The sequence below is a fragment of the Stenella coeruleoalba genome, assembly GCF_951394435.1.
Source record: "Stenella coeruleoalba genome assembly, chromosome: 9".
Classification (NCBI taxonomy): Eukaryota; Metazoa; Chordata; class Mammalia; order Artiodactyla; family Delphinidae; genus Stenella; species Stenella coeruleoalba.
In genome coordinates this window covers 24,218,926-24,242,930 of record NC_137155.1, presented here as the reverse complement: position 1 = coordinate 24,242,930, position 24,005 = coordinate 24,218,926, and the positions used below count along the sequence as shown (strand labels likewise).

The window sequence follows — 24,005 nt, the reverse complement described above, 5'->3', positions numbered from 1 at the left end:
CAACTGTATGCCAATACAATGGACAACCTGGAATAAATGGAAAAATTCTTAGAAAATCACAACCCTCCGAGACTGAACCAGGAAGAAATAGAAAACATAAACAGACCAGTCACAAGCATTGAAATTGAAACTGTGATTAAAATCTTCCAGCAAACAATAGGCTAGGACCAGATGGCTTCACAGGCGAATTCTATCAAACATTTAGAGAAGAGCTAACACCTATCCTTCTCAAATGCTTCCAAAATATAGCAGAGGGAGGAACACTCCCAAACTCATTCTATGAGGCCACCATCACCCTGATACCAAAACCAGACAAAGATGTCACAAAAAAAGAAAACTACAGGCCAGTAACACAGATGAACATAGATGCAAAAATCCTCAACAAAATACTAGCAAACAGAATCCAACAGCACAATACTACACGATGGTCAAATGGGGTTTATCCCAGGAATGCAAGGATTCTTCAATATATGCAAATCAATCAATGTGATACATCATATTAACAAACTGAAGGAGAAAAACCATATGATCGTCTCAATAGATGCAGAGAAAGCTTTTGACAAAATTCAACACCCATTTATGATAAAAACCCTCCAGAAAGTAGGCATAGAGGGAACTTAGTTCAACATAATAAAGGCCATATATGACAAACCCACAGCCAACATCATCCTCAATGGTGAAAAACTGAAAGCATTTCCACTAAGATCAGGAAAAAGACAAGGTTGCCCAATCTCACCACTCTTATTCAGCATAGTTTTGGAAGTTTTAGCCACAGCAATCAGAGAAGAAAAGGAAATAAAAGGAATCTAAATAAGAAAGAAGAAGTAAATCTGTCCCTGTTTGCAGATGACATGATACTATACATACAGAATCCTAAAGATGCTACCAGAAAACTACTAGAGCTAATCAATGAATTTGGTTAAGTAGCAGGATACAAAATTAATGCACAGAAATCTCTTGCATTCCTATACACTAATGATGAAAAATCTGAAAGAGAAATTAAGGAAATACTCCCACTTACCATTGAAACAAAAAGAATAAAATACCTAGGAATAAACCTACCTACAGTGACAAAAACCTGTATGCAGAAAACTATAAGACACTGATGAGAGAAATTAAAGATGTACAAACAGATGGAGAGATATACCATGTTCTTGGATTGGAAGAATCAACATTGTGAAAATGACTATACTACCCAAAGCAATGTACAGATTCAGTGCAATCCTTATCAAACTACCAATGGCATTTTTCATAGAACTAGAACAAAAAAATTCACAATTTGTATGGAAACACAAAAGACCCTGAATAGCCAGAGCAATCTTGAGAAAGAATAATGGAGCTGGAAGAATAAGACTTCTGGACTTCAGACTATACTACAAAGCTACAGTAATCAAGACAGTATGGTACTGGCACAAAAACAGAAATATAGATCAATGGAACAGGATAGAAAGCCTAGAGATAAACCCATGCACATATGGTCACCTAATCTTTGATAAAGGAGGCAAGAATATACAATGGAGAAAAGACAGCCTCTTCAATAAGTGGTGCTGGGAAAACTGGACAGCTACATGGAAAAGAATGAAATTAGAATACTCCCTAACACCATACACAAAAATAAACTCAAAATGGATTAAAGACCTAAATGAAAGGCTAGACACTACAAAACTCTTAGAGGAAAACATAGGCAGAACACTCTATGACATAAATCATAGCAAGATCCTTTTTGACCCACCTCCTAGAGAAAGGGAAATAAAAATAAACAACTCAGACCTAATGAAACTTCAAAGCTTTTGCACAGCAAAGGAAACCATAAACAAGACGGAAAGACAACCCTCAGATTGGGAGAAAATATTTGCAAATGAAGCAATGGACAAAGGATTAATCTCCAAAATATACAAGCAGCTCAATATCAAAAAGACAAACAACCCAATCCAAAAATGGGCAGAAGACCTAAACAGACATTTCTCCAAAGAAGATATACAGATTGCCAACAAACACATGAGAGGATGCTCAACATCACTAATCATTAGAGTAATGCAAATCAAAACTATAATGAAGTATCACCTCACACCAGTCAGAATGGCCATCATCAAAAAGTCTGCAACAATACATGCTAGAGAGGGTGTGGAGAAAGGGAACACTCTTGCACTGTTTGTGGTAATGTAAATTGATACAGCCACTATGGAGAACAGTATTGAGGTTCCTTAAGAAACTAAAACTAGAACTACCATACGACCCAGCATTCCCACTACTGGGCGTATACCTTGAGAAAACCATAATTCAAAAAGAGTCATGTTCCACAATGTTCTTTGCAGCTCTATTTACAAAAGCCAGGACATGGAAGCAACCTAAGTGTCCATCAACAGATGAATGGATAAAGAAGATGTGGCACATATATACAATGCAATATTACTCAGCCATAAAAAGAAACGATATTGAGTTATTTGTAGTGAGGTGGATGGACCTAGGGTCTATCATACAGAGTGAAGTAAGTCAGAAAGAGAAAAACAGATACTGTATGCTAACACATATATATGGAATCTTAAAAAAAAAATTATGAAGGACCTAGAGGTAGGACAGGAATAAAGGCTTAGTCATAGAGAATGGACTTGAGGACATGGGAGAAGGGGAAGCTGGGACGAAGTAAGAGAGTGGCATGCACATATACATGCTACCAAATGTCAAATAGATAGCTAGTGGGAAGCAGCCGCACAGCATAGGGAGATCAGCTTGTGCTTTGTGACCACCTGGCGGGGTGGGATAGGAAGGATGGGAGGGAGTCGCAAGAGGGAGGGGATATGGGGATATATGTGTACATGTAGCTGATTCACTTTGTTATATAGCAGAAACTAACACACCATTGTAAAGCAATTATACTCCAATAAAGATGTTAAAATAGTATATATATATAATATATATATTATATATATATATAAAATATATATATTTTTTGGAAGCAAAAAATCTTTTTTTTAAAGCAATTATACTCCAATAAAGATGTTAAAATAGTATATATATATAATATATATATTATATATATATAAAATATATATATTTTTTGGAAGCAAAAAATCTTTATTCTTAGAAAATCTATGTGTTTTTCTTAAGTAGATGCTTATACATGGTGACATTATAATTAGCATGAACATGGTTAAGAAGGAGTTTTAATACTATTTCTTAATGGAAAGAAAATAGTTCAGAATTCGAACTTTATTTCCTGTATTTTTAGAAATGGTAACACTTAATGTGTTGAAAATTTTAAGTACTTTATATTCTCAGTTAAGGGATTTTTGTATTTATCATTTTTCTTTAGAAATACTTTTTTTAGTGAGCAAGAAAATACCAATGTAATACTTAGCTATAGGAATGATAATTTTAGGAGTTAACACATTTCAGCAACTTTTGTCAAGATGATATATCAAAACTGTATTCTCTCTGATATTAGTTTTTTATTTAAATTAAAAATGCTTATGCAAGCAAATCCATTTAGGAAACATTGACTTATGCAAAGTTACCTAAGAGCAGGATTTTCATCGCCTTTAATAAGCTTAAATGCTTTATAACTCACCAAGAAGGGATATGCAAAATTTCCCAAACATTTGATTTTAGATCCTTCTTTGCTGGAGAATCTCCTGGGGTGGTGATTTGTCTAATGCATTTTAGGACATGTCACTTTAGAATGTGCTTTATACAATTACAACCTTTAGAAGTTAATCATGATATTTCAAATATAATAATTTGTATATAACTGCAAAAATATCTTCCAACTTGCTGTGTACTTACAAAAAAAAATAAAGTCTTCAGAAATATTCCAAGTAGTTGTGCTATATATTGATTTTGCTTGTTGAAGACCTCAGTCTTCTATGTGTCATTGAGAATAACATGAGAACATTTCAAATTTTATTCTATCTGATATTTAAATCTACACCTATAAAAATTTAATTTTGTTCTGTCTTATATGGCTAGCAAAATGGTAGGTTCAAATATCCCTCATGTTTCTGTATATGTAATAATGCGTCTGTTTTTATATTGCCTTCCTTGTTTAAACCAGGTGCCTATTCTTTAAAAACTGTATAAATAGTAGTATTCCTTCTTTTCATTCAGATATTTTTTTCAGGGCCTTTGTTTTTGACAAAGCAAGAAAGCGATGCCTCTGGTTCCCTTTCAATAGCATGTCAAGTGGAGTGAAAAAGGAGTTTGGCCATGAATTTGACCTCTATGAAAACAAAGGTAACTTCCTTCTCCCTAAATATTTCGTAATGAAACCAGTATAAAATATATGTAATTGCCTGCCACAGTGCACTTTCTAACTGATTTTTTCATTATATCATGGATCTATTATGCAGTCAATTCATCTATTAAGACAGATGACACTACTGCCTTGACTATTTTCAGTATGGTACTTTAAAGAGAGCTTTTCCCAAATTTTCCATAGTTAGATTATCCCTCCCCTCTTTGTTTATTTCTAGTAACATCTCCCGGAACTGATATTCTCCACAGTCGTTTTAGAAAGTGCCACCTTAAGTTATTAGTTTAAGACATTTTATATAACAGCAAATTTTGAGTTTACTAAAGTATTCTAAATTTTAATAACTTTGGATAATTAATCTAAGTTATAGTGATGATTGCTGATAACAACAAAACGTGGAGGTTTTGAAAAATTAGTTGGATCTATTCCTAGTTACATACTTTTAAAAAATCTTTGAAAGAATTGAGACTATATTATTAATTTGTCTACTTCGGTAGTTTGATATTATATTCACAAGGTGTGTATTTTGTTCAACAGTGGATTTATAATAATAAAATAATTGAAGAATGTTTACTAAATGTGTATTTTACAGAATAAATCTCTCATTACACAAAATAATAATCATGAATTATGTTTATGATAATACTATTTATTTCAATTTTAATGTTTTCTTAAATCATACTGTGTTTTTTATTAAACTTAGGTATTTAGTAATATACACAGACATTTCTTTGTTAATAGGGAAAATGTTTAAATGAAATTAAAATTAATTCATGTTAGAAAATAAGATGATCTCTATACACCCCAATAATTCTGTAAATCCTAAACATAATTCATAATCTAGTATAAAACCATCTTTAATCTTCTAGGTTGCTAACAACTGTATATACTATTATTGGATAGAAATATACAGCTTGTTTCAATTTGATTGTCCTATAATTTAGCAGCTGATCTGTTAGCAAAAATATGAAAATAATAATCAGCATAATGTAATTATCACATACACACACATACACAAAAACCCACACAATTTTACGGATATAAAGACAAATCAGTTATTTCCATTATCTTAAAGTAACTTTTTGAAGTCAATATAGGTTTACAAATTTTTGTTTTTAATATGTTCTTAAAATGGCCTGTGAATTTGAGCAAATCATTATGCTAAATTAAATTTGCCTGTCCAGTTGAGTATATAGAATAATCTACATTAAGTAGGTAGACTAATCTCTACAGTTATCCAGGTATATACTCACAAAATTAAAACTCCTCAATGGTCTTTTTTGTTTTGGATTACTCTGAAATGTATTATTTTGAAAATATTAGTAGAACTTTTAGGCAAGAAATTTCAATATGATTTGTGATGGTTTATAAGCATTACTTAAAGATTTGCATGGAATTTTATCATTTTTATTTTTAATATACACAGCAGATATGTTACACATAGTGATAGCATTTTTCTCTGCTTTCTTCTGATAGACTACATTAGAAACTGCATCATCGGTAAAGGAGGTAGCTATAAGGGAACGGTATCTATCACTAAAAGTGGCATCAAATGCCAGCCCTGGAATTCCATGATACCACACGAACACAGGTAAGAATAGCATGAAGAAAAGAGGATAGAGCCTCTCTTTTATAGGTTTGTTACCAATCCCAGGTTAGTGCTTCAGAATAATCCTACACTTCTATAATAATTTAGCCAACTCTGCAGAAGTGTATTAGGCCAAAGCTTATCTGAATTCGTAACTGCTATTTAGCCAAAGAATAAAAAAATTATCATTAAGATGTAGCCTAACATTTTTTCACCTCAAAACCTCAATTTATAGATCTTGATGTTTGGGAAGAAATAATAAAAAAATAATTAAAAAAATTTTTTCCCTCTCTTTGCCTGCGAAGAGGCACAGCACTCTGCAGCTGGAGTGGAGAGGTTGCCTGTGATAAGTTGGAGATGGAACAGATTCTGATCTTACATAACCAGGGCCCAAATGTTCTTTAACCATGGTGGTTCTCAAACTTGACTGCACATTAAAATCACCTGCTACAAGCCCTTAACAAATCCTACCACCCGGTCACCAACACAGACCAATTAAGTCAGAATCACTTGGCACCAGTATTTTTTTAAAAGTTCCCCAGGTGATTCTAAATCACAGTCAAAATTGAGAACCTCTGCTAAAAATTCATGCCTCAGATTGACCAACTTTCCCATTTCACCTAGTGCCTAATGACTAGAGAAAACTTCTTATTCCTTGGAAATTAAATGTCTACAGTGAAGAGAAGAATTGTGTTCATTATAACAGATGAATGCTATTTAGGCTCATTAGGCTCATTAGTCTGAGAATTTTAATCATCATGGAGGAGAAGTATAGATATCTACTCACTAGAGAGCCATATATAGCCAGAGTTTTTCAAGATTTATTTCACAAAGAATTTTCACAGGAACTAAAGTAGTTTAAAACAGCTCTCCCTGGTTATTAGATGAATTGGAAGACTTAGTTTACCATGTGCCAAGTACCTTGTTGAGCAGTATACCTGGTTTATCTCATTTAATCCTCTCAAGAACCACAAAGTAGGTGATTTTATTAGTTCTGTTTTTTACATGGTGAAACTGAAGAGCAAAGACCCTTAGTAACTTTTCAAGGTCATGCACAACTAGCAAGTGGTATGGCCAGAATCTGAGGCCAGCCAGTGTCACTCTGTATCCTATGTTTTAACAACCCCAGGGCCTTAAACACCCAGCAAATCAGTAGGATACATGCTGTGACCTGTTTTTGCAATAGAGGTAGTAACTTGCTTGATGAATTCACTTTTTATTCCATTTCATTCATTTGGTGGGGGGCAAAACTATGCAAGATGATTTTACTTCAGTAAACAGAAACGGAGTTCACTGGCCCACATAAAAACAAAAAGAGTTGGTTGCTCTACACTGGGATCAAACCTGTGATTTTGGCCTTGTTAACAACAGCTAGTAAGTGTCCAAGCAGATCAGCTTTACAGTGTTTCAATAACAGAAAACAACTAATTTTTCCAAATTCATTACTTATGAATTACATGAGTACCTCCAAAACGTAGTTTTATCTTTACATTACAAAACAATGTAATTGGTTTTGTCCTCTCATAAGGATTTGCATGGTGTCACTCCCTGCATAGTGAGGAAAACATTTTGCTTAAATAGATGGATCTAAGTTTTTCATGAACAAAGGAATGGCGTTTGAAATCAATCCTACCCTAGTTGAGGAGAGTGCACTGGATGACCTACTAGAGGTCTTATTTCAACCCAAATTCTCTATGATTGTCATTCTCTGCTACAGGAGTACATGTGAAATAGATCTCCCTGGGAACTGGCTTCCCAGTCCAATCAGCTATTTTACCAACAAACATTTCCTTGTGATATAAAGCTTTAGGGCTGAGAGGACCTTGTACATTAATCAATTTTTTTTATTCAATGGGAGAAACACATTTTCATCAATTAGCAACTTATTGGAATATCTACATGCTAGGTTAATACTTTTAAGTGTTAACTAAAGATTAACTCTATGGAAAATTGAAAGAGAAATATATATCTATATACATCTGTCTAGAGGAGTGATTTATTGTCAACTCCCTAAATTGAAATATTTTACAAATGGCTTAATGGGAAGATGATGATAGATGATGAAATTAGTACAGAAGCTTAACTAGAAAATCAGGTGACCTGATATCTACATCTATATCCTTCACTGGCCACCCAGCATTCATTAAAGAAGCAGATGATGGAATGGATCAAGTTTCCTATGAACACAGTTCATATTAAAAGAAAAGAAAAGGTGGCCAGCACCCAGAAGATCTAATTTATGTTTCAAAGTATATTTGGATATAACTCAATTTTAAATATTCCTTCACTTATCTCTCTAAAAATAAAGCCTTGCTCACAAGGACAGAGAACCAAAAATAGTATATATGTGAGTAAAAGTTTGTTACAGAGCCTATTGACTGGCACAGGGTGTGTGTGTGTGTGTAATAGGTTCTCATAAACATGTGTTGAATGAACACATAGAGTGCAAAGATCAGGGCTAGGCTTCATCGCTTGGTCAAGTATGGGATACTAAAGAAAAGCAGGCTGAAAACTTCAGAATACAAAAGAAAACCAGTTAATCGGGGTAAAAAGTCATATACACCAAAGACTGAAGAGAAGAGATGACCCAGACTGCTCTTTACCCTGCATGTCCTAAAGAGGAATGTGATATGCATTGATATAGAATTGTGGGAAGCAGCACACATTTTTCTCTTCATTTTTCATTTTTATTAACTCCAGTGGGAAAACTTTACTCATCTTTTAACTATAGCTAGTTTTGATTTCTACTTTATCTCTTTCCCTTCCTACTTGCATTTTTCCTACTAAACTGTTGACTTATTCATTCACTACTTCATTTTTTTTTAATTAATTAATTATTGTCTGTGTTGGGTCTTTGTTGCTGTGCGTGGGCTTTCACTAGTTGTGACGACCGGGGGCTGCTCTTCATTGCGGTGCACGGGCTTCTCATAGTAGTGTCTTCTCTTGTTGCGGAGCACGGGCTTTAGGTGTGCAGGCTCAGTAGTTGTGGCTCACGGGTTTAGTTGCTCCACAGCATGTGGGGATCTTCCTGGACTGGGGCTCGAACCTATGTACCCTGCATTGGTAGGTGGATCCTTAACCACTGCACCACCAGGGAAGTCCCATTCGCTACTTCTTCACAGCTTCTTCTTTGCTTTACAAATCCCCTGGAAAGGTATATATGTGTATATGTATATGTGTGTGTGTGTGTGTGTGTGTGTGTGTGTGTAACAAAATCTCTAAAACTGTAGATATTTTATATGTGTGCATTTAACATGTGTTAAATCATTATTTAGTTTTTTAAACTTAATACATAAAATGATATAAAATGAAGGAGCTTATAATAATCTAATTCATTCCATTCATCTCGTAAGTGAAGTTGAAAACCCAAAGAGTTAAGTAAATTATCTAAGGGCTAGTGTCATATACTAGTCGAGTGATACGTATGGGGCAACAATGTAGATTTTTGTGATCAACAATAACTTATTTTCAGTACTATACTATACCAAGCTTTTTCAGAAAATAGAGTTATAGGGGGATTTTCTTAGGTAAATTTGATTAATGTGGTACTTTATGAAAAAAATATAAAGTAAAAGTCAGTTTCCATTCTATCAGAAAAATGTGTATTTCATTATAAATTTAGTATGAAAAATTGAAGAACTGGCAAAGTGAAAGGAAATAATTTTCACACAATGGCACAAAGATTATCTTAAATTATTCTGGAATAATGGGGCTAAAATTAAGACAAAAGATGACTTATTTTTCCTTTGAAAATTACTGTTAGGAACTGTAAAGTCATGATAAGTTTTCATTATATTATAAGTTTTGTCAGTCATAAGACGTAATGTCTAATTTTTGTTCCCCAATATTTAAAGTGCTAGTGAAGTAGGGATATAAACTCTTTATGTAAAGACATTTTGGCATTTCATGTTTATAATACTTAATAGATATCTTGAAAATGTTTGGTTAGTAGTAAGTCTCTTGGACTCTTTATTTTTGACCAATAATTTACATTTTCTGAGCACTTAACTCTGGTGTATTTCCTGTCCAAATTAAATAATTTCATTGCAAAATGTTGCTTGGTACCCAAGGCATGTCCATATTTATTTTATGCCACAGCATAACAAAAATGATTATTTCTTAACTAGAGGTTTCAGTGGGTAGGAAACATATTTGAATGGTATTTACTGAGAGACTAAGATCTTTGGACTTCACTGTAATTTAAGTACCATTTAGATCTCAGAGGTCAGTAAAAGTAGAAATTAAGCTTTATAGCAAAAATTGAACTGAATATTGAAAATGTAACTGGATTTTCAAAAAGAAGTGCTTACTAATGTTACCTATAGATATATATTGTTTACTTATGCTTTTTTTGTGTGCAGTCTAGCAGACACTTGCAGCATCATTGAGGCCAAGGTACAAGCAGTACAAAAGAATAAAAAGGGCTTTGAACTCTTCTGCTCTTATGTGGAAGTACTGTGTGCTGGTAACAAAATTATAACCAGGGCATTAGACATTTTAAATGAAGGTAATATATTGCAGTCTGCATGCAATGGCCAACTATTATGAACTAAACCTGAAAGCACCAAGCCCCAGTCACAGGGAAAACTTTTAAAATTTTTAACGAGAATAAGCATTTCTGTTTTTTACTATGACAGTCTAAAGACTACTAAGTGGAGTGTGCTTAATAACAGATGGAGTTTATTAAGTGTCAATTACTCTCTCATCTCTTTGAACTTCTCAAAACAACCACATAGGTGTAAGATGTTATAAGTTATGGTTATACTCAGTGTATAGGTAAGCTAGTAGGCTGAAAGAGGCTAAATTGCCCGCTGGGGTTTCCAGTTAGTAAGACAGAGCTGAAATTTGAGTCCAGATTCAATTTGTTTCTAGACCCTTTGTTCCTGTTACTTTATCAATCTATTTCTCAATTGTGCAGAAAAATGGGGGGCTATCATTCATAAGAAAAGCAATAAACAAACAAATAATTATCTCAGATAAGCAGTGTAATAGTGAGATTTCAAGGTCTAGGGCAGTGTTTCTGCAGTCCTCTCCTAAGTGGCTTTCCTCAATCATTTGCTGCCTTTGAGTGGAACTTTGAAATTGTGGCTCAACCAATGTCAATTAGGCTCTAGAATGATTGGCTCTTAGTGAATCCAGAGATGAATCATTCTTAAGGCTGCTGAATACGAGAATTCAGTTAGGTAAATGTCTATAAAATTTAAGTATCTTAAGCATAGATGGAAATGACAGAATTCAAGTTAATATCTATGGAGGTCTGAGATAGAATAAAGGATTTCTCCACTTTTGGGAAAACATACCCACTAGTTAGTAAAATTAATAGCCCCCCCCAAAAGTTGCATGCTCTTATACTGTAATGATTATCATTTTAAAACTAGCTTTTTGCCTTCGAGCTATCGGGGTAAAGACCTACAGGAAAACTACTGTCGAAATCCTCGAGGGGAAGAAGGGGGACCTTGGTGTTTCACAAGCAATCCAGAGGTACGCTACGAAGTCTGTGACATTCCTCAGTGTTCAGAAGGTAAATGAACCTGAATGCCATGTGGGGCACTCTGCTCTCCCTTTGTGTAAAACTGCAACTCACATTAAAGGTTAACAGAATTGAATCAAATCACAATGAATATGATGTTCATTCAATTGCAACTATAGATCATAATTCGAGCATTTTTATAGGATGTTTTAAAAACTGATTATCATCAGATTAATGCAAAATAATGGAGCAAGTTATCAGTTTGAATTTCAAAAGAGCCTGAGGTATCTCTTCGGGGAGAGTAAAAGTTTGGGCTTCCTCATCTGCTGTTTTGAGCTCATAATAGCTCAAAATCTGCTCCCATACATCACCTGAAAGGAGCAGAATGACACTTAGCCCTTTATGAGTAACGCTAATTCTACTCATCCAGAACCCACTTCTGCAGAAGTTTTGTCAAAGCTATTTTGAAGTGGTGTGGCAAGGGTATATGGACCCAGAAGAGAATAAAGGAAGGGGGTCACTGAAAGTCCGAGTGCCCCGTGTGTGTTTTGGTGAACCAAATTTGATACATAGTCTGGAACTGAATACCATTCAGAATGGTATCTGAAGAGATCAAAACAGTAGATCACAGGCTGTATGGAAGGCAGGCACTCTAAACCCATGTCTGTGTCTTCACCTCCTCTCACAGCATGAAAGGGCACTGTCCTTACTTTTACAGTGGAAACTGAATGACGGGCAAGAAGGAAGAGTAACCATTTCAGCATTGTATATGGTTTCATTTTCCTTGGTTATCTGGCTACTGAATAGCTGGCTTTTTAGTTCTGTCAGAAACTAAAATACTGAAAATCAAAATGAAACATGGATTGAATTCTGATCAAAATTTAGTAGCATTTTGAAGTACCTGGGGTGGGGATTACGGCTGGAATGCTGTCCAATTTTTATAGTAAGGTATTTTACCTGTTTGTTATTAACCAGATATTTTTTGAACTATTTCTTCCATAATATTCATTAAGTATTAGGTTGATATTTATCACATAAAAAGGCCATTGTTAGCTAACTGTCACAGAGAAGGTGAATTTGTTTTCTGTTGTTAGTTAATTTAACATTCTTGAATTCATGTGCTAGAGCCAGTTCCATCTGTTTGTAAATTCTTACTTTCCATTCCATATCATATTCTGTTCACTATAACTTCTTCATTGTTTTTCTTTTCTTTTAAAAATAATAAACTGATCTGTGATAACGTTATGAATGTCTGTTTTGTATGAATAAGTCTGTAATGTTTGTCTTAAATTTACACATGGAAGAAAACCCTACTTTTAGGGAACTCTCCGCTATCACAGTTTTCTGAGGTTGAAAGTTATTGGCAAGGAGTTTTCTTTATTGGTTTTGTTTGATCTGGGACAGTGTTTACAAGGGAAGGTAAACTGGTCAAACTTTAAACAGTTTAGCATTTACCTTGCCTGCCTAGTCTGTGGGAATGTGATTTTTCAACCCCTGATTTAAAAGAAGAACCTTCATCAAACTATATTGGCATATATCTAAAATGACAGGCAATGTAGAATAAATGTGATAAAAAATAAATGCTTGGAAAAATTTCTGGTATTCCTTAGCTCATAAGAGTATACATCCCTAATATTTTTTAATGATTTGAGGTCATCGCACCTCCCTTAGAAAAGGGCATTGATCATTAGTATGAATGGCACATGATGCTATTGGTCACGGTGGCATTAAAGGTTGCAGATATGCTTTTTCTGGAAACAACTAGAAGTCTGAAAGAGTAGAATAACCCTCCTGTGAGAGAAGTAAACCAACACCTGTCCTATAGGCTAAACATATTTCAGGGACTGTGAATTGAGCTGTCATATTTAAATTCATGCTAACATAAACAATGTTTTAGCAGGATTTTAATGAAGAGGATCTAAAATAAGAAGAAGCATTGTCAATACATTAATGAAGAAAAATAGCTATTTATAAAATGGGTAATACAAAATATACAAAATAATGTTGATATGATGTAAATTTCTATTAAAATACATATATGAGGAAAAAGCCTCAAAATCCACAATGCTTAAATAGTGTGATGGGTGAGACATTTTAATCTATGGATATTGTAAATGTCAAGTTCCAAAGGTTATATTATTATGGATGAAATATTAATGATCACATCATTTTGTATATTTTAAAATTAAGAAAAGTATGTGGTCAACTTTGGACTGTTCTTTGGAAAAGGACAAGTAGAACAGTATATATTTTTTGAAAATTTTTTAACTATATTAAAATATTTGCTAAATAATCACCTGAAATTTGTCTGCAATTTTGGTTCATAAAAATATATCTGGTATTTAAAGATTAAAATTATTTTCTTTTAATTTAAACCTTTGAAATATATAAAGCATTCCAAAATGAATACTCGTTTATCACATTTAGAACCTTACATAATTATGTAAGAAAATATTACCATTAATGTTTAATTCAAAGATTATGGAAAACAGAGGTATATAAAATTTGACTTCTTGCTTTAACATTTGCTTGGGATTTAAAAGAAAGCAATCACTAATCACTGAAACAGATTTTTTAAATGATAAATATTCAAGTAAATGCATTTTATTAAGCCATAATCATTATTTTTAAATACCTTACACTTAAAATACCAAATAATACTGCCATAACTTTAAATGTGTAATTCCATACTCTGTGTGGCAAAAGACTTTTAAAAACAAAGATTTAAATAAATAAAACTATTATTTATAAATGTGGATTTGTGAGACTATTCATATTTTAAACATTCAGCTTTGCTGAAGTAATCACTAGAGTGGATTTCTGAGAGATATTTTCAAAATAGCTGTTATAGTCTGTAAACCCAGATCACTTGTGGTTTTATGATTGATAAAAATGGAACACAGTAATTTTTGAGTTTAGTTAGTATATGAGAAAGGTGTTAAATTAATCCTAGTTATATTACAATTAATGTGTAGTTTTGGGGGTTTTCTATTAACAATTAGAGCAGAACTATAATTAGAAAAAGGTATTCATTTACTTATGAATATAAACATTTATTTAGTTTGAGCTTTTGTGAACTGGGACAGTATTTTGCTTTTGTTTGTTTTTTTTTAAGGGAAGAACTTGCTGGAATGGTTAAATAATACACTGGCAACAATAGAGAGAGGCAAAAGGAAATACAGCAGGAGGTGCAGTCCTCACCCTCTTGCACTCCTATATAGATAATGCTTTCACCTGAGTCCTTGGTAGGTAGGTGGACTTGGTTTCCACCTATACGGCTTGACTTTGAGCTGGGAAAACTTAAAAGAGTCTTAGAATTCTTGAAGTTTGAGAAGTAAATATGAGTTCAAAATTTGCCTTTCTCAAAGTAATTTTTATGACTAAATTGATGGTTTGATGCAATGGAGAAACCACAAATTTTTCATCCTTGAATAAGATGGCCAGTCTCGTTTCTCCTAGCCCCCAATAGGTGAGAATCCAACAGGCGGGCAACCTACTGCTATAAACAGGAGCGAAGAGGGTAATGAGGACAATACTGAGCAAAGGCAGGGAGACTGACTTTCTAAAAGTTTTGCTTTCAGCCTATCTTAAAGTATGACCAGTAAGCATGTGTAGGAAACAAGTTAAAATATGTAGAACAAAGAGGCAATTAGGGAGAATGGAAAGAGCGCTGGACTGTGGGTCAGAGGACCTATGTTCCAGGCACAGATCTGGCATTTTCTGTTTTAGGTAAGTCCCTTAAAACTTTTGTGAGCCTTGTTTTCCTCACTGCAAGGGTCAAATGATTTCTTGTATGTTAAAATTACTGAATAATCAAAGAATATGTAACTATAATATACTTAGCATCTCAGTCCTATCACAGGATTCACTTAATTCCCACCCCAACAGCAACTTTCATTGCCTTCGAAAACCTAACATTCTTTGGGTTAACTTTTATTATTTTTCAATCTCATTAGTTCTGCACCTGCATTCATAACTCTCTCTTCACTTCACTATAAACAGCATACTAATTTATGTTTCTGTACCATTTATGTTATTTTGCCCCTTTGTAGTTTATCCACATCTTATCCATCCTTCAAGGTCTAAGTAAAATCCATTCTCTCCTAAAAGCCAAACACTAAGAACTTTCAGAATTGAATAAATTATCTACAAACTTGCTACTCAATGTGAGGTCCAAGGACCAGCATCACCATCATCCTCTGGGAGCTTGTTATTAATGCCCCAGTCCTGACTCACTGAATCAGAACTTGCCCTTTATTTAACAAGATCTCAAAGTAACTTTTATGCACATTAAAGTTTGGAGAAGCACTGATCTACCGCTCATGCTGGAAAGCAGTCACCTTACAGAATCACCTGTTTCATTTGTGTAGCTATGTTTCCTTAAGAAAATTAAAAATTCTAAAGTTTCAGGAGAAGTGTTTTTAAATAATGCCCCAACACAGTTTCCCAGAAAATACTTTTATTCACTCTAATTAGAAAAGGATATACTCTTATAAACTGCATTTTCTGACTGAGACAAAATAGGTGTATTTTGATTCCCGAGTACTATACAAGATTAGAAATTGTACGCATGGATATTTTATCCCCTTATTTGTGATCACAGGATTCTATTCTACTCTTTCATTCAATACAAAGGAGCAAACAACAATGATCAATGTTGTATCGTTTTCTGTGAACATATCAAACCTTGCATTCTTTTTAAAATGGGAACTAAGTTTGTACCCCCATTCAGACGGAAAGCTGAAATGTGATACTACATAACCTATGTGGGATTGACCTTGGCCAACCAGAGCACCTTTATCGGTATGCTTTTGGATCCCTGTCATTTATATTTCAGGAGCTTACTGACTGTTGTCTGGGGGATCTCAGTATCAAATGAGAGGAAGCTGAATTGGTCCCTTGTCTGAGTTCATAGATCAACCTGCACGAAAAGAAGCAGATGGATCAGGCCAAATGGTTTCATGTTTTAGGGATTTAGTTATTAACGGCCTATTAGGTTATAAAAATCAAAGTTCAAAAGTGACGATTCTAATAATATATCCCGAACTTCTACAAATACTCATTAGGCTAGATCCCGGTGGATAAAACTAAACACTGATATCTTTTCCCACTTCAGCTAATGTTAGACAATCAGTAATCACAAGATACAAATGATGTGTTTGGGGAAGTTTGCCGGATCTGTAGGAAAGCCAAGCAATGATTTATTCCACAGGATGCCTGCCGTGCTACAAATCAACCTGTCCATTTGAGAAGCCTTATTTTCAGCTAGTTGATGTGATTCAGAGTTTTCAGTGTGGTATAAGAGGCCAGCCAGAAGAGAACTATTAATTAACTTCACAGAGTCATCAGCAATATCCAGCATAATTAGATCAACTTACACATTTTAAAAACAGTGAGTACAAGAAGTTCAATAGCAGGTCATGTTCTATCCTAAGCTAGATAAGTATGCAAATCTGCTCAGTTATTCGATGTGGATACTCACTGATAGAAAGGAACCGTGATTTCATCCTGTAAAATATTCACATTCTCAGATCTGTCTGGTCCTGATCTTGGCGTTAACTGTAGAAGTATGATGTGTACTCATTTTAAATTGTGTATTTTCTGTGTATGTGTTGCAGGGTAAGTTGAGAGAAGAGCACTATCGTGTTGACAGTATAGATATTGAGAGCCCTGGCATTTTAGAACAACAAAGGAAAAATCCCCAAGAATTTTCAGTTTCTAGGTACCTTTTGGACAGTTATGAAAAAATTAGAAAGGCAGCATCTTGGCCCTATGGTAAATCTGTATGACACTAACTACAAAATTCCCATTTAAACTGTATGAAAAGTTCAGTAGGGAGTATTTTATACCACTATTAATGGATATTAAGCCCTAATTTAAAGTTAAAAGGGTATATAAGTTTTTCTAAAAATATCCTTGCTAAATAGGTGATTTACTGTTCTTTAAATGGAACAGTGGTGTTCTTGATTTTGCTGTCAGAAGCAATTAACATGCCATGCTTTAATTTTATTAGTTGAATGCATGACCTGCAATGGGGAAAGTTATCGAGGTCCCATGGATCATACAGAATCAGGCAAGATTTGTCAGCGCTGGGATCATCAGACGCCACATCGGCATAAATTCTTGCCAGAAAGGTAAAATACCACCAAATCCTGCGTCCAGTGATTCTATTTACAAACTGTTATTTGCCCCATGGCAAGTTACCATGGAAATTCTCTTGATATAATGTTTTCCTGATAGTCTTGGGGCACAGGGATTTATGATGAGGTATATGAGAGTGCTGGCTTCACCTCCAACTGGGCTTGGCTGACTAGGTTAAGAGTCCCTGAAATCAGGATGGTCCTGAACACAGAAGCATCAGTGGCTGGAGAAGGAAAACAGTAATAGAAGCTTCCTCTTTCCCTTCCACAGCAGCAAAAAGAGAAAAGCTCATTCAATAATAAGCACTTTGACAGGCCCAAGCTGGGGAGGGCGGCATTACTGTTAAATAAAAGTGAATGTGAATCTCCTTCTAATGCCACACCTTCCGTGACTTAGGTAAAGTGGGGTCAATGTGTGACACCGTGATGCAGGTCATGCCCATAGAGAGGGAATGAAAGGTGGAGCAAACAATTCTTTGGCTGCTTTCTTGTGGTGGATTTTGAAGTTGCCCATCTGGAAAAGTCAGGCAACCAAGTCTACTTTTCTCCTAAGGAGTAGGTTTTGAGTTTAAATGGTTTAAAAATTATGTGTATTTTCGCCCATTCATTTCACAGGCAACATTTTAGTTGAAAAAAATTTTTCCTTCTTTTTATTATAAAGAATAAAAATACAAATAACTACAGAAGAAGGTCTATCCCCACCTTTCTTCTGAAATTGCTGAAAGGTGTTTTTTCTTTCTTCTTTCTCTTTTTGTCTTGCTCTTCTAGATGAAATTAAAACTGCTTTGTTTTTTAGTGCATCTCTTGTCTTTTAAGTGAGAGCAGAAGGAATATGGTAGCAATTAAAAACAACTCACCAATTCAGGACCCTGTTAATTTAAAGGGAGGTGGGTATAGAGAAAGTGGTGTGATGGAGTGTGTCTCTAGCTCTGCTGGAGGTGAGGGCATGACCTAGGAAGACTCTAGCTCTAAAATTGAGCTATCATTAGTAACATAGCTATTGAAACCTAACTTTCAGTTTGAACTTTAAGTCTGCCCTAGAAGAGGACCTGTTTTCTTAATGAGCATTCTACACGAGGTCATGTTTATGTAATCTGTCCTTAATTGGGCTTTGTAAGAAGGGGATTCAGTTTGGGACCTCAACCAGTGGACCGGTACCAAGTGGACCTAACTTATTAGCAAAGGGGATGGTACTCTAGCCTTAGTAGAATATGCACAGTAATAGATTCAGCAGTTAATGATTAGCAGTCCTTGTAAGGCAAAACATAGAAAATCTCTTCTTTCCTCAGCTAACAGTATCCGAGCTAAGTCAAAAGTTATTTTGTGAGCTGAGAGCTGGGTGGTGTTCCAGGCAGATTTACATGACACTTTTCTTGGTGTGGTTTGCAGATATCCCGACAAGGGCTTTGATGATAATTATTGCCGCAATCCTGATGGCAAGCCGAGGCCATGGTGCTATACTCTTGACCTTGACACCCCCTGGGAGTACTGTGCAATTAAAATGTGCGGTAAGTTAGGGTCAAATTTATTGCTTCCTTTTCCTCTCACAGACTGGATCTAAGCAGGCGATTATTAGTGAGACAGGTTAACAACTATTTTACTTGATACTTTAACGTGTATAGGTTTTAACATTTTTAGAATGTGTTACATAATCCTACCCAATCTTTTCCATTTTCAGAGAGCCATTATTTTGAAAGAGATACACACACAAGTGCACACGTACACACAAAACATTTATACTTATGGTAAAGACAAACATTCTCATGTTACCAAGAAAAAGGGAAAAAAAATCTACAGAGGGAGGAAAATGATCAGGGATTATGTGCAGTATCATAATGTCATTAGGGCCATAAGAGCTAGGACTTCGGATTCTTACCTTCCAATCCTGTATCCTTTCCCTACCTATCCTCCCAGACATAACATGAGCTGTCAACTGACTATGCACATCTTCTGGTGAATGACAGAGGCTGCAATGTAGAAAACTAAGTCTAACAGAAGCTTCTCACAGACATCTTTAATCTCTAGTAGCTGATCCTCACCTCTCTGGCTGTCCTTATAACAGCCTGTATTCTCTTTCAACCTGTTTTTTTTTTTTTTTGAGGTACGTGGGCCTCTCACTGCTGTGGCCTCTCCCATTGCGGAGCACAGGCTCCGGACGCGCAGGCTCAGCGGCCATGGCTCACGGGCCCAGCCGCTCTGCGGCATGTGGGATCTCCCCGGACCGGGGCACGAACCTGTGTCCCCTGCATCGGCAGGTGGACTCTCAACCACTGCGCCACCAGGGAAGCCCTCAACCTGTTTTTTAGCAGTCCTACTATCCTTCTACATACTGGCCTTTACCCAACTTTCCTGAGTTTATGATAAAAGCTTCTTTTCTTACTTGCTTTGTGATATCCCTTTAAATCTTGGTCCTCTCCTCCACAGTTAACTCACACACTTTTATTCTTCTCTGAAATAATACTGGATAATAATTAGACATAAACATGCTTTTATTTCTATGTGTACAGTCTTATGTTTTCAACTGGATCCTAAAATGCTTTCAAATCAGAATTGCATAAATTTAGTAAGGTGGAATCATGTTATAAATTGGCTGGCTAATATAAAGATATGTATATCTAGAGAGAAAAATGTAAAGACATACAATCAGGTACCAGCACCCAGAATGATAAATGTACAACTATGAGGCTATGGATAGGGATTTGCATATTTCCCTAGATTGGCATGATGAGGCTCTTTCTTTGAACAGACTTATTCAGTATTATCTACACTATGATACTGCCAAGGTAAATATCTCTCCACTTAGACCTGCTAATAAAAGGAAATGTTTTGGACGACTCAAATAAGGCCCACAGAAAGGAGATGTGTCTGGCATATGTGAAATAACTGCAGAATCTGGAAGGCTCTCAATGTGAACACAGTGTTCCAAGGAAATTGAACCATCCGTTTGGTTCTTTAAAATAAGGGATGACTCTTGTGACAGTGTTTCTCTGTATAGATTGGTTAGTTCAACTCAATGAGTTTTTAAATCTTGTTAATGTGTCCATAATTCTAGACCAGCTAGGTACAATAAACCAATAGTTTCCCCTCCATTTTTCTTTTTGTGTGTGTTTTAGGCACTCAAAAATCATCTCTGGAATAAGACCAGTATAAACAGACACACACACACGCACACATACACACACTCACATGCATATTCACTGGCACGTTCACCTTTCAACTGGCATGCATAAGACTGGCTATTTTTAAAAGACATTGGGAGAGGAAAAAAATAGAATGAATATGACACTTCTAACTATTAGATAAATTTCTTTTTCTTTTCTGTCCACATTTAGCTATTTATACAACTAACGTGCAACAATTCTGATGGCTTTTTTAAACAGAGGGTGATGTTTATAGGATGCTAATTCTGAGAAAATGGTGGCAGAATTTGTGACCCAAACCTATATACAGTATATAGTATATACAACCTATATAGTACATACAACCTATATAGTATTAATATATACAACCTATATACAGTATATAGTATATACAACATGATGATTAGGGGGTGCTGAACCTCCTGGGTTCCTCTGTATCCGTGAGTTCATCCAACCTTGGGATCATGTAGTACTATAGCATTTACTATAGAAAAAAAACAGCGTATAAGTGGGCCCATGCAGTTCAAACCCATGCTGTTAAAGGGTCAATTGTAGTTAAGATAAAAATATTTTCAGCTTTGGGAATATTTTAAAAATGTTTTATTACAGGACAGATTTTAGTTTCTAATTTATATAGAGAGACTATATTTTTATTAAAATTAATGAAATAAAGTGACATTCAGGAATTTTGGAAAGCATAAGAGAGAATGTCTTCCAGATATTTTGGCTTATACATATAGTAAAGGCTACAGTGCAAAACTAAGGAATTTGGTGATGGTTTCAATTGTGTATTAATTTTCGATTGCTGCATAACAAATTATCAAAAACTTGGTAGCTTAAAATAACACATATTTCTTATCTCATGGTTTCTGTGGGTCAGGAGTCAAGGCATGAGTCAGGTGTGTCCTCTGCTTAGGATCTTACAAGGCCACAGTCCTGGTGCCCACCAGACCTATTGTCTCATCTAAGACTTGGTGTCCCATTCCAATATTCTAATTCAGTTTCTTGTGGTTGTAGTGCTGAGATCCTCAACTCCTGGATACTGCCTGATGTTTCCTACCACATGACCCTATCCACAATATGGCAGTTTAATTCTTCAAGGCCAACAGGATAGCTTTCTGTTACTTTCAACCTCTGACCTCTGCACCCTCTTCCATTTATTTATTAAGAATATTTTTCAAAGGTATTAAAATTTTATAAGCCAACTTTACCCAAGATTCTGCACTGGGAATGAATGTCAAAAGGACTTGTTCAGAAATCATATCCTTTAGAACTTCCATATAATTTCTTTCCCCTTAACACAGAGTTGTGAAAGGTAAAAATAACAGTGTTTTGTTTTCCTGGGAAAATAGTATATCTTTATTTGGGAAAATGATTGAAAAATAACTGGTCAGTTTTTGCCTCCACACTGTGATTCAATGCAGAAGGCTCTGCACCTGCTTTTAAAGAGCTCACCTGATTAGGTCAGGCCCACCCAAGGAAGTCTTCCTTTAATTAATTTCAGGTCAACTGACTGGGAACTTTAACTACGTCTACAAAGTCTCTTCACTTTTGTGGTACAACATAAACTAATTACAGGAGTGGCTCTCCCATTATATTCACAAGTTCTACCCGCACACAAGGGGAGGGGATTACAGAGTTTACATCAGTGGATAGGAATCTTAGGGGTGTATTAGAATTCTGTATACCACACACATATTTACATGCACTAGTTGTAAGAGAATATTGATTGTCACTTTTTATTTGTATCATTTGATTCTTCGGTGAGCTTTCTGGTTTTCTCTCAGTCCCAATTGCTTGAATTCATTCTGAGTTTTCAATATGTTTGAAGAAAAGAATAGAGTTTATGATTGTGTCACTTGTCTCCTCTAAAGCTAAAGGAGAATTTTAAAACTCTTTTTTAAAATTATATAATAACTGTATAAGAAGGTTATAATTGCTACCATTTATTTAACATCTACAGAAAGGTGCTTTCCATCTACTGTCAATAATCCTTATTTCAATTGTACAAAATGTGATTAGGTAGGCCAGTGAGAAAGGTGTGCAAAGACATGATGGGTGAAGCAGAACGGCAATATTCAAGACATGGTAATTAGGTTGATATGGGTAGGGATGGGGTAAAGACAGAGAAATGGAAGAAGATAAGAAAAATAAGATTGACGTGAGGAAGATGAAGTAAGATCCAAGAGTAGCCCATCCAGTTGCCATGAGAAACACCGAAAAATTAAGCAGGGAGAGTGGTCTTATCTGATTTGTCATCTAGAACAGTAGCTTCCAAATCGGTATCGATGAAACCCCGGGGAACACAAAGACTGTCCTAGGGGTTTATGGGCATGGATAGGTTAAAGGGCTGAAATTCCAGCTCCTAGTTTTCTATATGAATTCTTTTCCAAAGTCTTCTGCTTGAGATGCATGTGTTCCCAAGGAGTCAGTCAAGTTCAACTTCCTCCCTGCCCATTGACAACTGCCCTTTGCTACTTTATTGAAAAAAGCCAAACTGCTAATCCTTCCTGAATATTAATGTGGTGCACTGTCCTGGGGACACTAAACAAAGAGACCTTTGAAAATACTATATATTAATGCTGTTTATCATTTATGTTCTGCTAATAATTGTATAACTCTATCCATAACATGTATACATATATATGTATAATTGTGTGTTTGTGGCTGTGTGTGTGTTTAGTACAGTGTACATTTATCTCTTAGAATTTTGTGGTCACAAGAAATTTTTTAAAAATTTAAGTATATAAAAATCTTTCAGGAAAGTATGATAGGTGAGGAATAAAAGATTCTCCAACATAAAATAAAATACATTACACTAAAATAACATTCTGTGGGTAAAGTGGAATGGAAAAATGATTCAAGGAGAAAAAGAACTTGATAATGTACATTTTATCCAGAAAAAGGTATAGGTATCAAATCACTGTGGTATTTAGAGTCCATTAAATCCATTTAGAAGAGTGATATAAAAATTTTCAATTTAAAACTATCGATAGTTAAAACATGCTAGAAACCACATCTTTTGCAGCTATTTAAACTTAGCACAAAAAATGTAGATGTCAACTTTAAAAACAAGAGAGGGAATATAAATATTTTTTCAAAATTATTTTAGTAACAGGAGCAAAAACAAAAACAAATTAAAGAAACCAACAACATTTGAAGACTACTGGTCCAGAAGAATTACTATGTATTCTGGGTAATTAGCATGGAGGCCGGTGCATCTGATAAGAGTTCATTTTAACAGGCAAGTAAGAAAGAGAATGTGAACTAAGGCAGTAAGCAGGGACAAAACAATGTGGAGGAGGATGTGAGCAATATTAAAGAGTTAGAATGTCCCATATATAATGATGAATTGGATAATGTGGGAAATGAGAGGGAAAAGGTAAAGTCTAATATTCTTCCTAAGTTATTGGGTAGA

General features: G+C 35.0%; 1 protein-coding gene across 1 annotated transcript in view; it reads left to right on the top strand.

The window, feature by feature from the left end:
* Window positions 1-24,005, top strand: part of HGF (hepatocyte growth factor) — an 80,455-nt gene that overhangs the window by 15,788 nt on the left and 40,662 nt on the right. The window contains exons 3-7 of the mRNA XM_079931981.1: window positions 4,118-4,230; window positions 5,726-5,840; window positions 11,216-11,358; window positions 17,321-17,441; window positions 18,837-18,955. Coding sequence (XP_079788107.1) covers window positions 4,118-4,230; window positions 5,726-5,840; window positions 11,216-11,358; window positions 17,321-17,441; window positions 18,837-18,955 — 611 coding nt within the window. The remainder of the gene's footprint in view (window positions 1-4,117; window positions 4,231-5,725; window positions 5,841-11,215; window positions 11,359-17,320; window positions 17,442-18,836; window positions 18,956-24,005) is intronic.